General features: G+C 49.2%; 1 protein-coding gene across 3 annotated transcripts in view; it reads left to right on the top strand.

Annotated features, from left to right (window-relative positions):
* Positions 1–13,545, top strand: part of CACNA1D (calcium voltage-gated channel subunit alpha1 D) — a 316,448-nt gene that overhangs the window by 242,937 nt on the left and 59,966 nt on the right. For all 3 annotated transcript variants that reach the window (XM_068557862.1, XM_068557864.1, XM_068557863.1), the window contains 8 exons: positions 20–167; positions 2,315–2,444; positions 5,700–5,759; positions 8,433–8,539; positions 10,043–10,130; positions 10,935–11,042; positions 11,130–11,182; positions 12,562–12,708. In XM_068557862.1, the coding sequence (XP_068413963.1) occupies positions 20–167; positions 2,315–2,444; positions 5,700–5,759; positions 8,433–8,539; positions 10,043–10,130; positions 10,935–11,042; positions 11,130–11,182; positions 12,562–12,708 (841 nt within the window). The remainder of the gene's footprint in view (positions 1–19; positions 168–2,314; positions 2,445–5,699; positions 5,760–8,432; positions 8,540–10,042; positions 10,131–10,934; positions 11,043–11,129; positions 11,183–12,561; positions 12,709–13,545) is intronic.

Raw genomic sequence — 13,545 nt, 5'->3', positions numbered from 1 at the left:
AAAAGTGTCTCCTTTAAAGTAGGTGAAGAGGAAGAGGAGGAGGAAGAGGACGAACCCGAGGTTCCTGCTGGCCCCCGTCCTCGCAGAATCTCTGAGTTGAACATGAAAGAGAAAATCACCCCCATCCCCGAAGGGAGCGCTTTCTTCATTCTTAGCAAGACCAACCCGTAAATATCCCCTTTCTAGTTGCGCGGCTGCCCCGTCTCCCCCAGGACCCTACAGGTTGCTTGAGGGGTGGCTGGGGATGGGGTGAGGGAAGATGGTTCTCAGTCTCTTTCTGCGCCTGAGCGTCAGGGCCCCCAGGCCCCCTCGGACCCCTGTCCTGCTCCAGCCTTGCCTTTGCCCTCTGTTCATCTCTTCCTAGCCTTCCTGTGCCTGGACCAGGGGCTTAGGGGTGTGACCAGGTCCTGGGAGAAGTGCTGTTCCAGATTCTCCTCCCCCCAACCCCTGCACTGGGGCAGCAGTGGTGCAACACTGTGGCTTGGTCAGAGCCCACAGCTCTGGTGTGCCGTGAGTCGTCACCTGTGAAGTGTTTTCCATCCAAAGGACCCTTTCTTCACGAGGGGGCCTTCTGTTAAGATGCTGTGGGGGATGAGGATTTTGACCAACTTCTGCAGCGTATCTTCACCCAGAGATCCAGTTTAGCTGATTCCTTTTCCCTATTGAGTTTGATGGTGATAAAGTAATAATCGCTCAGTGATATTGTATAGATGGTAGCTATTCAGTTCAGCTCCCTGATATCCTGCTTAAAATGCATTTCTCTTGCTAAAATGATCAGGTGCTCACCAAGAACATGGTAATTACTCACAAGTACTGTAAGAGGAAGATGTGTATTTACTAGCTGGTTTCTAGGTTTTAAATGATCTGGGAAGGAGTGAAATGCCGGGGGGGAATCGATGGCTCCTGGAAAGGTTTCTAGAATTGCAGAAGCAGTTCTGGGCTGTCAGCGAAGAACTCCATAAATTCACAGGCTCCAGGGAGACATAGGTGGAAAGCACGGGGGGCTGCAGTCTTACAGACTTGAAGACTGGATGGTAGTCTTTATCATTCATCACCGTTGCCAGTTTGGGTATCTCTTTTAAAAAGTTATTCAGCCGACTCACTGACATCTGCAGCTCATTGTGTCTGCCTATATTGGAGGAATGGATTGATTTTCCCCCAAAGCTTTGAGCACTCTTGCCCTCACAGCACTGGAAGGCCTTCCCTAGCTGCTGATGGCTTGTAGGCCCTCCAGGGACAACATCCCAGCATTAAGTAACCCCAAAGGGGAAGATTTGAAGCAAGGGGTCACCTTCATATAAAGTGGACTCCAGTTTTTAAAGCGAAAAAAAACATTTCAAAGGAAAACCTACATGTATTCTATAGACAAAAAAAAAAAAACAACTTTGAATTCTGAAGTCAAATATTGAGGCTAAGGGAAGTCAGGCACTAACTGCACTAACTAGCCCGTGGGACATCAGGGGCATCAGGAAAGGCTCTGATGGCCTGTGGCGCCGTCGTGAGAGCCAGGGCTGGGGGTGCTGAGCATGTGCAGTGGCATCCTTCTAAGATTCTTGCGTGATGGTGTAACGTCCACTTGACTTTCTCAGAAGTACTTGTTGCGGGTCGACTCCCCCTCCTCCCCGCAAAGATAGCACTTATGACAGAATCTCCACATAACAGGAGATTCCACCAAGCCTCACTTACCGTGGTCATGTTTTGATACAGCCCAACTGCTGGGATTGCTCCCATTCTTTGTGAGCTGTTGGGATGAGCTCTGACCTCGGTCTCTGTTCCAAGGCAGGGAAAGGGAGCAGCTGGGCTTCACGTTATGGTAGGGCTGTGTCACCCTCAGACCTGGATTGGAATTCTGCCCCTAGTCCCTACTATCTGGGTCACCTTTTTTTTTTTTTTTTTGGCCACACCGCTCGGCTTGTGGGATTTTAGGTCCCTGACCAGGGATCACACCTGGGCCCTCGGCAGTGAGAGCATAGAGTCCTAACCACTGGACCGCCGGGCAATTCCCATAGCTGGGTCGCCTTAAGAAAGTTCTTTCACAGGCTGAAGCCTCAGTTTCTTCACCTTCAGGAAGACGATGTCCACACTTTTAAGGACTCAGTGAATGGTCTCTGCGGCGTGTTCATACAGAGCACTTGGGGTCTGCCGTCCTGGGGTTTCCAGGGGCTGATGGTCCCGTGGGTCCGTTTGCTGGGTGGGGGCTTGGGCGGCAAAGGGACAGCTGTCCTCCACCTGGTTCGTCGCCGTGGAGTGGCCCTAGTGTGCCGAGGGCCCGGGCCCTTCTGGGGCTGCGTCCATGCGGCGGCTTTCCCTGCAGGATCCGCGTGGGCTGCCACAAGCTCATCAACCACCACATCTTCACCAACCTTATCCTCGTCTTCATCATGCTGAGCAGCGCTGCCCTCGCCGCCGAGGACCCCATCCGCAGCCACTCCTTCCGGAACACTGTAAGCCCCCAGCGAGGACGGCAGGGCGGGGCTCCCCGGGTCGGCGCTGAGCTCTCGGGCAGAGGCCGCGTCCGCGCAGGGTCCGCAGGGGCCGTGAGGGTAAAAGCTCAAGTGGGCCTCTTGTTCACCTGTAGGCATTTTCTTTCAGGTTTGTCAGTGCCAGAGGGGTTTTGTTTTACGGGCACAAACCTTTATTGAATCGTATATTTTACACCTCGTTTCAAATATTCTGCAATAACTGAGTATTTTCAGGGGCTCCGCTTCTCTACTTCTCCGTTCCTCGCTGCCAACATTTTGGTCCCTCTTTCCCCCTCCCTGGTCCAATTCACATGCACACCTATTTTGAGATTCCCGCCTGGTGGCAGCGTCCAGCAGGAGAGAAAGGAAAATTGAAACCAGGTGTGTCACGTGCCCGGGAGCTCTTATGTAGGGTTGGCAGGAAGACTTAAATGCACAAAGCTACTTGGTTCTGTTACTGACAAGAAATACAAGTTAGGGAGATGACAGATGTGGACCTGAAGGGTTCAGTGGAGAAGAACTAAGTTTTGGTTAGTTTGGGGCAGGAGGTGGCTTTACAAAGAAGACAAGCAGAGGGTTTAGTCTCGTTTTTGTAGTCAGTTTCATAATTTAGGGCTGGCTCCCTTCCCCAGCATCGATGTTGGGCAGAGACTGGTACCTAAATCAGTTCCTGCCTGAGCAGTTCAGTCTCAGCAGGTCAGCTGTCAGCACTGAGAACAGTCCAGAGGCGAGACAGCTTCAGAGGACGGTAGCCTGTTGACCGCCCGGCCTCAATACCATAGCGCAGTTTCAGATGATCGCCCAGAAAGCTGCCCGGGGATGGAGGCCCGCAAGTGTGCGAGGCCGTCAGGGGTCGCTGCCTTGCCTGGTTGGTACCTCTTTCTGTACAACAGATTTTTAGAGATTTGTGTATTTAGACAAATCACCAGATCAGTGTCCCACGATTTCAGTTGTGACAACCAAGCCCTGTGCTGTCTTTTCATTTCCAGTGCTCTTGGTTTGAAGCCTGGCAAACCCAATCTATCAGATTGCTGAAACTCGGGCACCCTGATACGAAGATTAAAAGATCTTCCCCTCAAAACATGTGTGGGTGATGTAAAGATGAAGGCCCTGAGCCTGTCTCAGTCTGTACTCAGAGGTTAGGGCTTTTGTTAAGATTCTCGAGGCTGTCTCAACACTCAGATGGAACAAGGCCCTCAGTGTCACTGGTTCCATCCTAAAGATGAGACACAAGGGGGAAAAGCTGTTTGGGAAAAAAATACCATTATGTGATGGACTAGGTCAGAAGCTAGTCCTAGAACACAGATAGACAAAGAGTTAATTTACATGCGGGCCTCATGTTCTAATTTTTTATTGTAATTACTTCCCCATGGTTTTATTTCCCTGCCACTTTTCCCAAGAATGTTATTGTTCTTTTTTAATAGATGTACATATGTATGTGTGTCTTGCTTTTAAAATACCACAGTGTTTTTATTTGACCGTAGTCAGAACGCTTAACATGAGATTTTCCTTGACAAAATTTTAAGGATACAAGACAGTACCCTTAACCTTGGGCACCATGTTGGATGGCAGATCTCTGGAACTCACTCACCTTGTGTGACAGAAACTTTACCCATGTCCACCTCCCCCAGCCCCAGACAGCTGCCCTTCTGCTTTCTCTCTGCAAGTTTCACTACTTTAGATACGTCATATAACTAATATCATACAGTGCTTTTTTTTTTTTTTTTTTAAACCTTAGCTGATTCATTAGTGAAAAAGAGAAAGGAGGCAGAGTGAGGAAAGAACAACCTGAGTCCAAGAGCTTTGACCCCGGGTACCAGGCTGAGCTGTTGGCTTGTCGGCAGCTGTGTCATTCTTGGCTACCCATGTGCTTTCAGCAGGCACAGCCCTGCTGCGACCTCGAAGGGGCTAAGGAGGAGGGGCAGGGTTCCCCGTGGGCAGCCTTGGTAGTGTACTGGGAAAGACCTTTCATTGCCTGGCCAGAAACACAGATACACAGAAGGGTTCCAGCAAAATTTATACATCCCCAAATGGAAACAGTTTGGAAAATGAATAATACTGTCTGAAGAGAGAGAACTTCAGCAAGGAGGGCTGCCTTTGAAACAGAGGTCCTCGCCTTAGTGTAACAGTAGTAAGGACTCCCCTGGGGTGGGTCCCACACGGACACAGCAGGGCCCGTGGCTCTTGACTGGCATATCGGAGACCTGGCTTCCCACTCAGCAACGCAGAGACTGGCCGCGTGGCCTGAGCAGCTGCCCCTGTTCTCAGCATCCACATCTGTGAAATGAACGGAGTTGGGCTGGGTGGGCTCCACGGGTTATCTTCCAGGGCCGCTCTCTTCAGTTCCCCCAAACCACAGAGCCCAGTTGTCATGCAGATAAGCAGCCAAGACAGCCTCTTCCAGTGGCAGAGTCTCGGCTGCTGTGTTTGTGGCTGAGGATTCCCTGTGGGCAGCCTTAGTCAGGCCCACTGCTGCCCACCTGCCCGCCCTTCAGCCCCCATGGCTCTGAGGAGAAGCAGGGACCCCAGAAAGGGTTAGCAGGACTCCACTGGTTGGAAAGTAGACAGTATTCTCAGGAATGCTGATAAAGTGGCCTGGACCATCATTCAGAGGCCAAGTCAGTCCGTTCTTTGAATGGGCCCAGCAAGGAAAAAACCTGCCTTGAGAGAGAGAGCGGTGTTAGATTCAGAGCAGCGGGCAGAGGAAGATGATAAGTGAAACTCTTCCTTGCAGATTTCTCCAGTCCGGCACATCAGTGGGGGAAGGGTGTTTGCTCCCTGATTGAATGGGCTGGAATTGGAGGGGACACGTGGCCCCATTTGGTGCCACTAATACCTTTGTTTACATTTTCCCTCCAATCCAAAGTTCAGCTGAATGACAGCATATTTCATTCTACCAAAAAGGCAGTTAAAAAAATAAAATGTGTGTGAGACTAATTTATCTGGTGCCACAAGTTACTTATCAGCATAGTGCTTTCATAAGTGAGCCTCTGTCTGCCCAGAACACGAGGCTGGGGTGGGGGGGGTGTGGAGAGGTGTCAGCAGGAGTGGTTACAGGAGGTAAGTATCCCCAAAGCTCTTGGTTGGACCAAGGTGGGGCCCTTTGAGCATCTCTGCACTTTCCTCCAGGGTGGCAGGCATATCCCGGGAGAACGGGTCTCTGACCGCTTGTGGGCGTGTAGCTGTCGGGGTTTGTCCGGATGCCTTTTTCTCATCTCCACGTGTTGTGCCTTGCAGATACTGGGTTACTTTGACTATGCTTTCACAGCCATCTTTACTGTTGAAATCCTGTTAAAGGTAATGGCTTTTTCATTGATCCTCGCATACTCTAAAGCAGCGGTAGCAATAACGGTGGCAATTCTTTGTTTACCTTCCAGATGCTAGGTTATGCAGATTATGTCTTCACTGGTACTTTTGCATTTGAGATCGTTTTGAAGGTAACAGGTGCCACAGGAGTGTGTTTCAGGGGCCTGCTCCTGTGTGTGACACACGGCCAAGACGCGTGACGTGCTTTTGGCTATTTTCAGTTTTTGTCCTCTGTGATCAAGCTCCGCTTTTTTTTTTTTTTTAACCAAAGGATTTTTTTCCTGTAACCATTCAACTTGTTTTTGCTGTTTCTTTTTAACCTTTGAATGCATGTAGGAGCTACTTTGGCTTCCTAATAGTGATTGGAAATTATATTTTGCTCCTTTTTTAATGTCCTCTGAAATGTGTCAACTGATAACAGATACAACACTATGTGTGAACTTTCTTCCACCCTTCTTGACATCAAAGTCAGAGGAAAAGCATTTCTCCTGCGAAGGGAATGTCTCTCTTCTCATTTCTTTGACTGCATTATGTTTTCAGTGCCCTAAAAGAGTAACACACTATTTTCTTGCAACAGGATTTGCAAGATAATGTGGGTCTCTTTGTGTTAAGATATATCTGTTTTAATGGATGGGCTTACATTTACACAAACGAACAGAGCACCCCCTGGACAGGGGGCCCGGAATGTGCTGCCCATGCATGAGTTGCCAGTTGCCATTGCTGCATGTGGTTTGTGTACTGGCTGTGAAGGCCACCCTGGGGAGAGCTCGTTCCTATGTACTCAGAGGTCTGGAGACCCACAGCAGAGAGCCCAGAACCCCAGACTTGCTGAGGGGCATGCGTCCTCGCAGTACTGGGACAACGCGGCCTGGGACAACTGTCAGGGCAGCCATCTCCTAGCGGAGAGACAAGCTGGGGAATGAGGTCTTGGAACCACAGTTTCTTTAAACCATGTTGGGGTTTTTGTGTGTGCATCTCAGGACAAAAGAAGAAAAAAAAATGTATTTTAATGTACCGTGGAACTTGGGCTCTTCACAGAATCTTCTGTCAAATGAAACCTCAGTTAACATTCCAGGCAATAGGGTATTTAGTTATTTTCTCTCTCTCTCTTTTTTTTTTTTTTTGGTTAATGAAAACCAAAAAACCAACCAACCAACCTCTGTTTAAACCCTTGTTAAAAATCTTCTAGGCATTTGAGTTCATTTTCCTGCCTTTAGGCCAGTAAATTTGGTTGACGGTTGTCCTAAGTGAGATGCTGCCTGGGTCAGAGAGCAGATTCTACCTCCGTCTCCACGGTGATGGGCGTTGGTGCAGAAGGCACAGGGTATGGGGTGCAAGGACACTCACCTGGCCTCTGCTTCATCCTGAGCTGCTTTTTTTTTTTTTTTTTGGCAATTTGCCTTCTCCTCAAACTGAACAGGAAAATGTTATCTTTAGCCTGTTAGCCTGGTTAATTGAGGTTTTACTTTCCACACTTTTAAGTTGTTCAATGCATTTAGTTCCTCTTGGGCTTCAGGGCAAAGAGATAACAGGTTTATTTAAAAGAAAAAAAAAACCACAATTATTGCTTTTCAATTTCTATATATTTGCCTCAGTGACTTAAATCTTCCAAATCAATCCTCATTTTGAAAGTATCTCATAGAGTGGAAAATGAGCTAAAACAAGAAGGATTCAGAAAATGCAGAATCTCTGAGAAGCAGCTGACATCGAAAGGGTGGTTCCTGGTGGCCTGGGGAGGATTTGGAAGGCTGTTTGGATACTGGGTTAAACCATTTGAAGCGGCCTTTTTTTGGTAGGTTAAAGAGGGTTAATTATTGGCAGTTCCATATGGGCCAGTATAATTAGCTCCCAGCTCTGCCTCTGCTCTCCTGTACTTATCTGAAACTTCTCCCATCTGTTTTTTTAAAGAAGCAGTAACTCCATGTATTTTGCAGTTTTTATTCTGGAGCACCTCCTCACTAAGCTCCGTATTCAAGAAGCTCAGTGGGGAACCTGCGGTGTGGGCTCCGGGCACTCGGGGCCGTGACTTAGCAGGTGACGTGACTTAGCAGGTGACGGCTTCTGAGCCACACCTGGCACATGCTAGAGTAGCTGGACTTGGAGGAGCCTCTAAAATGGGTGCATCACTAAGGGCTGTTAGGAGCAATACGGGGCCTGGGAAAACCATGCAAGTTTCTATATCAATGGAGCATGTGAGCCCGGGGCTCGGGCACTTCTAGCCCCACTTGGGAAGTCTGGGTTGGAGCAATGTGGGCTCTGCTGGGGTCTCAGAAGGGCCGGAACTGGCGTTTTGTGGGGAAGCCAGGTTGTCTGGGCAGCGATTACATCCTGACAAACCTGGTCAAGTGGACTCTCTGTTGAGACAGAGCCTTTGGACATGCCAACGATATATTCATAATTGAAATTTGTTTTCACTGTAATAATGTCCAGTGAAATAATTGCTCTCTTCTTTTAAAATGTATAGGAAATCAGCTGCCCCTTTTCCATTTTTGAACAAAGCATTCAGTTGCTCTGCCCTGTTGGTTTACATTTCTGGCTTCCTAATGCACACTTGTTCATAGAGTCATACTTTGCTCAAGCTTTTGTAAAGAGCCCAGGTTTCTTTTCCTCTGTAGAGAGAAAAAACAAAACAAAACACTAAATCACTCATGATTCTGCTTATAGATGACGACTTTTGGAGCTTTCCTCCACAAAGGGGCTTTCTGCAGGAACTACTTCAACTTACTGGATATGCTGGTTGTTGGGGTGTCTCTGGTGTCATTTGGGATCCAGTAAGTATTCTGGGGCGTGTGTGAACGTGTGTGTACAGGACTGTTGGGCAGGAAGTTCTATGTGAGGAATCTTAACATAATTCATAAAGCCTAGGCGTCATTTTAATTATGGCATTCGGTTATCTGGGAAAGCTTAATTTGTGCCCATGCCAGAAAGCATTGGGACAACTCATGCTTTCTTGTGTTTCTGTTTTTCTTTTTATGCCCTCTGCTGGGTTGTGCTCATTATTCTCTGTGATATTTTTTTCAAAAGAGGGTGAAAGAAGTCTAGACTAGGAGGGAGGGCAGCTGGACTCTAGTCTGGGTTCTCCAGGGGCTGGTCCAGGGCCCGGGGCCGGCGGGGGCTCCTCTCCCAGGATCTCGGTTCCCCCTCTATACAGGAGGGGTTGGACGAGGTGACCTCTCAGGCCTTTCCAGCTTGGATATTGAAGGCTTCCCTTCCTCTCCAGGATAAATCAGCTGCTATGACCCTTTTCTTTTGGCATCTAAAATTTTTAGCTAGAAGGGGCCAAAGCTGCAAGTCAGAGCCCCAGGACCTTTCCATGGCATTGAGGGATTTCTGGTGGGGAACAGCCCCAGCTGTACACTGCCTGCCTGCCGTACCTGGGGGTTTGGGGCAGAGGCTCCAGTGGGAGCGTCCAGGGGTGGCCTTGCTTTCCTGCTGACTTTGAAGCACCTCTGCTCAGGTGCTGACCATCAGTGCCCCCCATATGGGAGCACGTGTGTGCACATGGCCTCTGAACTAAAGGGAAATGAGAGGCTCTATCCCCCTCAGAAGGGGGAGGACCCCTGCCTGAAACTGCCCTGTGTTAAAATCCTCTTCCTCACCTCCCATCAGTACCCAGTGAGAGGGAACCATGTAGTCACAGCTCGGAAAGGCATTCTCATGAGTATCTTTGCAACGCCTGTAAGCTCGCAGCTGTGCCTGCGCTCTCCAGATGCCGCCCACCACCCCCCCCCCCGCCATATGCTAACCCCATACCCACTTGGGACTCAACTGATATCACCTCTATGGAGCCTTCCCAGACTCCCCAAGGTGTGTTCCCCTGGCTGCCTTCCCTCTGTTGTCACACCTACACACTGGCTTGCGGTTGCCCATCTCTCCCGCCCAACAGCGGACTCCTTGAAGGCCAGAGAAGCCCAGCACCAGGGCACTGCAGCAGGCCTCCAAACTTAGAAAACCAACCAAACCAACGCAACTCAGCCAAGTACTGCCTAGTGTTTACATCAGGTGGAAAGAATAAAGCAAACTCCTAAGTTGTGTCTCTGCTGCATTAGTTGTGTGCCTGTCAGGGTCTCTGAGAGTGCGGGGGACCTGGCTTAGGAGGTGCCATGGAGCGTGGAGCGGAAGGAGGAGACGCATCCTCGTGTGTGGGCCGTGGGGAGAGATTAGCCCTGCTGCACGTGGTCCCACCATAGTTGTACTGAAGTGAAATCATCTCGCAGTATTTTACTCACTGTAATGCTCTCTGCTGGCTTGCTTTCCTCTGCTCTCGCCCTTAGATCCAGTGCCATCTCTGTTGTGAAGATCCTGAGAGTCTTACGGGTCCTGAGACCGCTCAGGGCAATCAACAGAGCAAAAGGACTTAAGGTTTGGATTCCTCTCCAGGCTGGGCTGGCTTCGGTTGGGTTTAGCTGTCATCACTGATTTTTCTGGGCCGGGACTGGATTGAGGCCTGATGGATTTTCCAGTGGGCTTTGCCTTTGAAAAGAACATTTCTAACCAATGAAGCTGCCTCTGCTAAGTGCTGGTGGTGTTTTTCAAGTTATTATTTTACTCACAGACTTAGAGAACGATCTTATGGTTACCACAGGGGGAAGGGTAGGGGGAGGGATAAATTGGGAGTTTGGGATTGACATGTACACACTGCTATATTTAAAATAAAATGCCTTTCCATGAAAAAAATTATTTTTAAAATTTTTTGTTAATTTAAGATGTTTTTCTTTATTTGATTACTGTTCATCATTACTTTTTTCATTATTAATAGTATTCCTTTGGGTTTCTTTTAGTCTTTAAATCTATTCTTGTGCAGTTTGTACAAAAGGCCAGAGGGTTTACATTTTCCTCAGTCGTCTTATGGGGTACAGGGCCCTGTGGGCCTGTATGCCAGGCAGTGCTGTACCCCATGGCATTTCTTCTGACTGAGCTCACTGCTTTGGAGGAAGCCAAGGAGGGACCTGCTTACAGGGCGTTCCTCCCAGGTGGCCATAATGCACTGGGGGTAACTCCATAGATAACTACCTGAAAAACAAAGCATAAGGGACTGTCAGGTAGGCAAATAATATAAAAATGCATACAATCATAGAAAATCTTGGCTGGTATTAGTTCACCCCGTGGCTAAAATAACACAGGGAAGTAACGCTCCCCTGTCCCCTCCCCACCCCCTCTCCCTAGCACGTGGTCCAGTGCGTCTTTGTGGCCATCCGGACAATTGGCAACATCATGATCGTCACCACCCTCCTCCAGTTCATGTTTGCCTGCATCGGGGTGCAGCTCTTCAAGGTACAGGGAAGGGCCTTCAAGCATGGAGCCCAGCCCATCTTCTTCAAGCGGAGCCCACATTTGACTGTCTGTCTGTTTTGTATCCAGGGAAAGTTTTATCGATGCACAGATGAAGCCAAAAGTAACCCCGAAGAATGCAGGTGAGTGTCCTGAACGTGGGAGTGGGGAATTTGGAAGAACAGATAAAAAGCTTCAAGAATCCGCTCGTGCTAGCATTTCAGAAGTTTTTGTTGTGGAGGACAAGAGGCCTGAGAGCTCAGCTCATGGCTGGAGAGATGGAAGGGTTTTGTTTTGAGGTGAAATTCACATAACGTAAAATCAACCATTTCAAACTGTACAGTTCAGTAACATTTCATACAGTCACATTGTGGAGGGAGCACCAACTCTTGTCTAGTTCCAAAGCTTTTCATCACCCTTAAGGCATGGACAGATGACTTCTGATGTTTGGTATAGAATCAGTAAACTGGGGGAGAGAGTGGGCACTAAAACCTAAAATAACAATTATGAAATGCTCCCCAAAAGCTCCCCCTACAGCCACGTATCCAATTTTTTCCTCAAACCAGAACTTGAAGCTTAACTTCCTGGAGTTCAGGATCTGGCCACCCTCTTCTGACAGGTCCCAGGATGCTTCTTTCTCCTTGCTCCCATCACCCACATCTTGGCCATATGTTCGCTCACAATAATGGGCAGAGGAGAGAGCAGGTGGCATATACTCATTCCTCTTATCCCAATGCATCCAGAAGACTATGAAGGTAGACACGGAGACCATTGCCTGAAGTTCTGAGACCTTAGAAGCATAGACGTCCCCGTGTCCCTGTCCTTTTGAGATGTCACCAGGCAAGGCTGGCCTGCTTGCACTGTGTTCATTGAGGGTTTCTCTTCAGCAGAAGGTGCAGTCAGAGAGCACCAAAGGCCGTGTGACTGTGGCAGTGCACCTCAGGGGCCCCGTTCACCCCGTTCATGCTCTGGTGTGGGGGAGGGGTGCCCACGGAGGTGACAGCGCAGCAGCCGTGCGAAGACGCTTTCCCTTCCCTCGCTAAGTCGGCCTCCTCATCTGTGAAATAGAGACATTCTAGGAGAAATACTGTGTGCCAGCGATTATAGAATTGTTTTGGAAAGAAAACTGGGAATGCTGTTAGTATAAGAGAAGGAATTTGATTAAAACTAAAATGTAGATTAGAGGATGCCTGGGCTTGTTTCCCAGAGCTTGTGGAATTCTGCATGGCCAAAACTTTCGGTTCTTCATTGCACACTTTGAGGCCATTGTATGAGGGACGGTTCTTGTTCGGTAGTTTTCATTTGTGATCAGGCTGGGCGTCTGCCTGGTCACTCTGGAGAATACTCATTTAGTCATTGCTGCACGGTTATTTGAACCGTAGAGTAGGCTAAATGCAGGGCAAGATATGGAGAAACGCAGGCTGTGCCATGCTCAGAACAGTGGCTGGCTGGCCTAGGGATCGGGCAGTGTGACCGATTCCACATCCTGCCAGGGTGACCGCCCACTTCCTTTCCCCTCTAGGGGGCTCTTCATCCTCTACAAGGATGGGGATGTCGATAACCCTGTGGTCCGTGAGAGGATCTGGCAAAACAGCGATTTCAACTTTGACAACGTCCTCTCAGCTATGATGGCTCTGTTCACGGTCTCCACGTTCGAGGGCTGGCCCGCGTGAGTACCAAGATCGTGTGTCTCCCAGGGGCGCTCCTGCTGCTTTGCGGGCACTCTGGGCTGAGCCGGCTCTCCTGGAGAGCGAGTCCTGCTGCTTTTCTCCAGTTTTGTAGGCCTTTTCTATGACTTTTTAACTTTGGGCCACTTATCACCCACTTCCTGGCCCACAGGGCTCCCCTGTCTGATTAGGCAAAGGATTAACCCCTGTGGGCAGCCAGGACTCTCGGATTTGGGAAGCTGGGGTGGTGGAAGTGGGGTATCTCTCAGCAGGCTCCTGGGGGGCATCGCTGGATGTGGATGGGGAGTCCCCAGAGGCATTTTTCAGGCCAGCTCCTGTGTCACCTCATCAGTAAAGCTGCCACTACACTGTTCCTAAAGAGGCCCTTGATAGTGTCCCAGACCGTTCATTCATTTGTTCATTCACTCCTAGTCATGTACTAACACACGCCATTGTGCCACGTCTTTCACTGCCGCGCTCACTGGCTCATTCATAAAGTGTGCTCTTGATACCAGCTCCATGCAACATGCTGTGCTAAGCCCTGTGGAAGAAACAGAGCTGTCTAGATGTGGTTCCCCCTTTCAAAGCCCACGTTTAGTCAGTGTCCTCAGCCAAGCCAAGCAGGAGGGTCCTGGTGTGGCAGAGACATGCAGCATAGGGTCCTGAGGAATGGCTAGGAATTTGATGGGTGAGGTAAGAAAAGTGGAAAGAAGGTAGAATACAAAAGGAGAGCTCTTGTACCTTTGTTGTTCTCTGCTCTCTGATGGCCCCCCAGCTCCTGCCGCCAGAACATATATATGTTGATAGCATTCTGAATGTCAAGTTCTCATGCCCAGAGG

Source organism: Eschrichtius robustus, chromosome 12 (genome assembly GCF_028021215.1).
Source record: "Eschrichtius robustus isolate mEscRob2 chromosome 12, mEscRob2.pri, whole genome shotgun sequence".
In the NCBI taxonomy this organism is placed as follows: Eukaryota; Metazoa; Chordata; class Mammalia; order Artiodactyla; family Eschrichtiidae; genus Eschrichtius; species Eschrichtius robustus.
The sequence above is the reverse complement of the archived record's forward strand: the minus strand, read 5'-3'. Positions and strand labels throughout refer to the sequence as shown.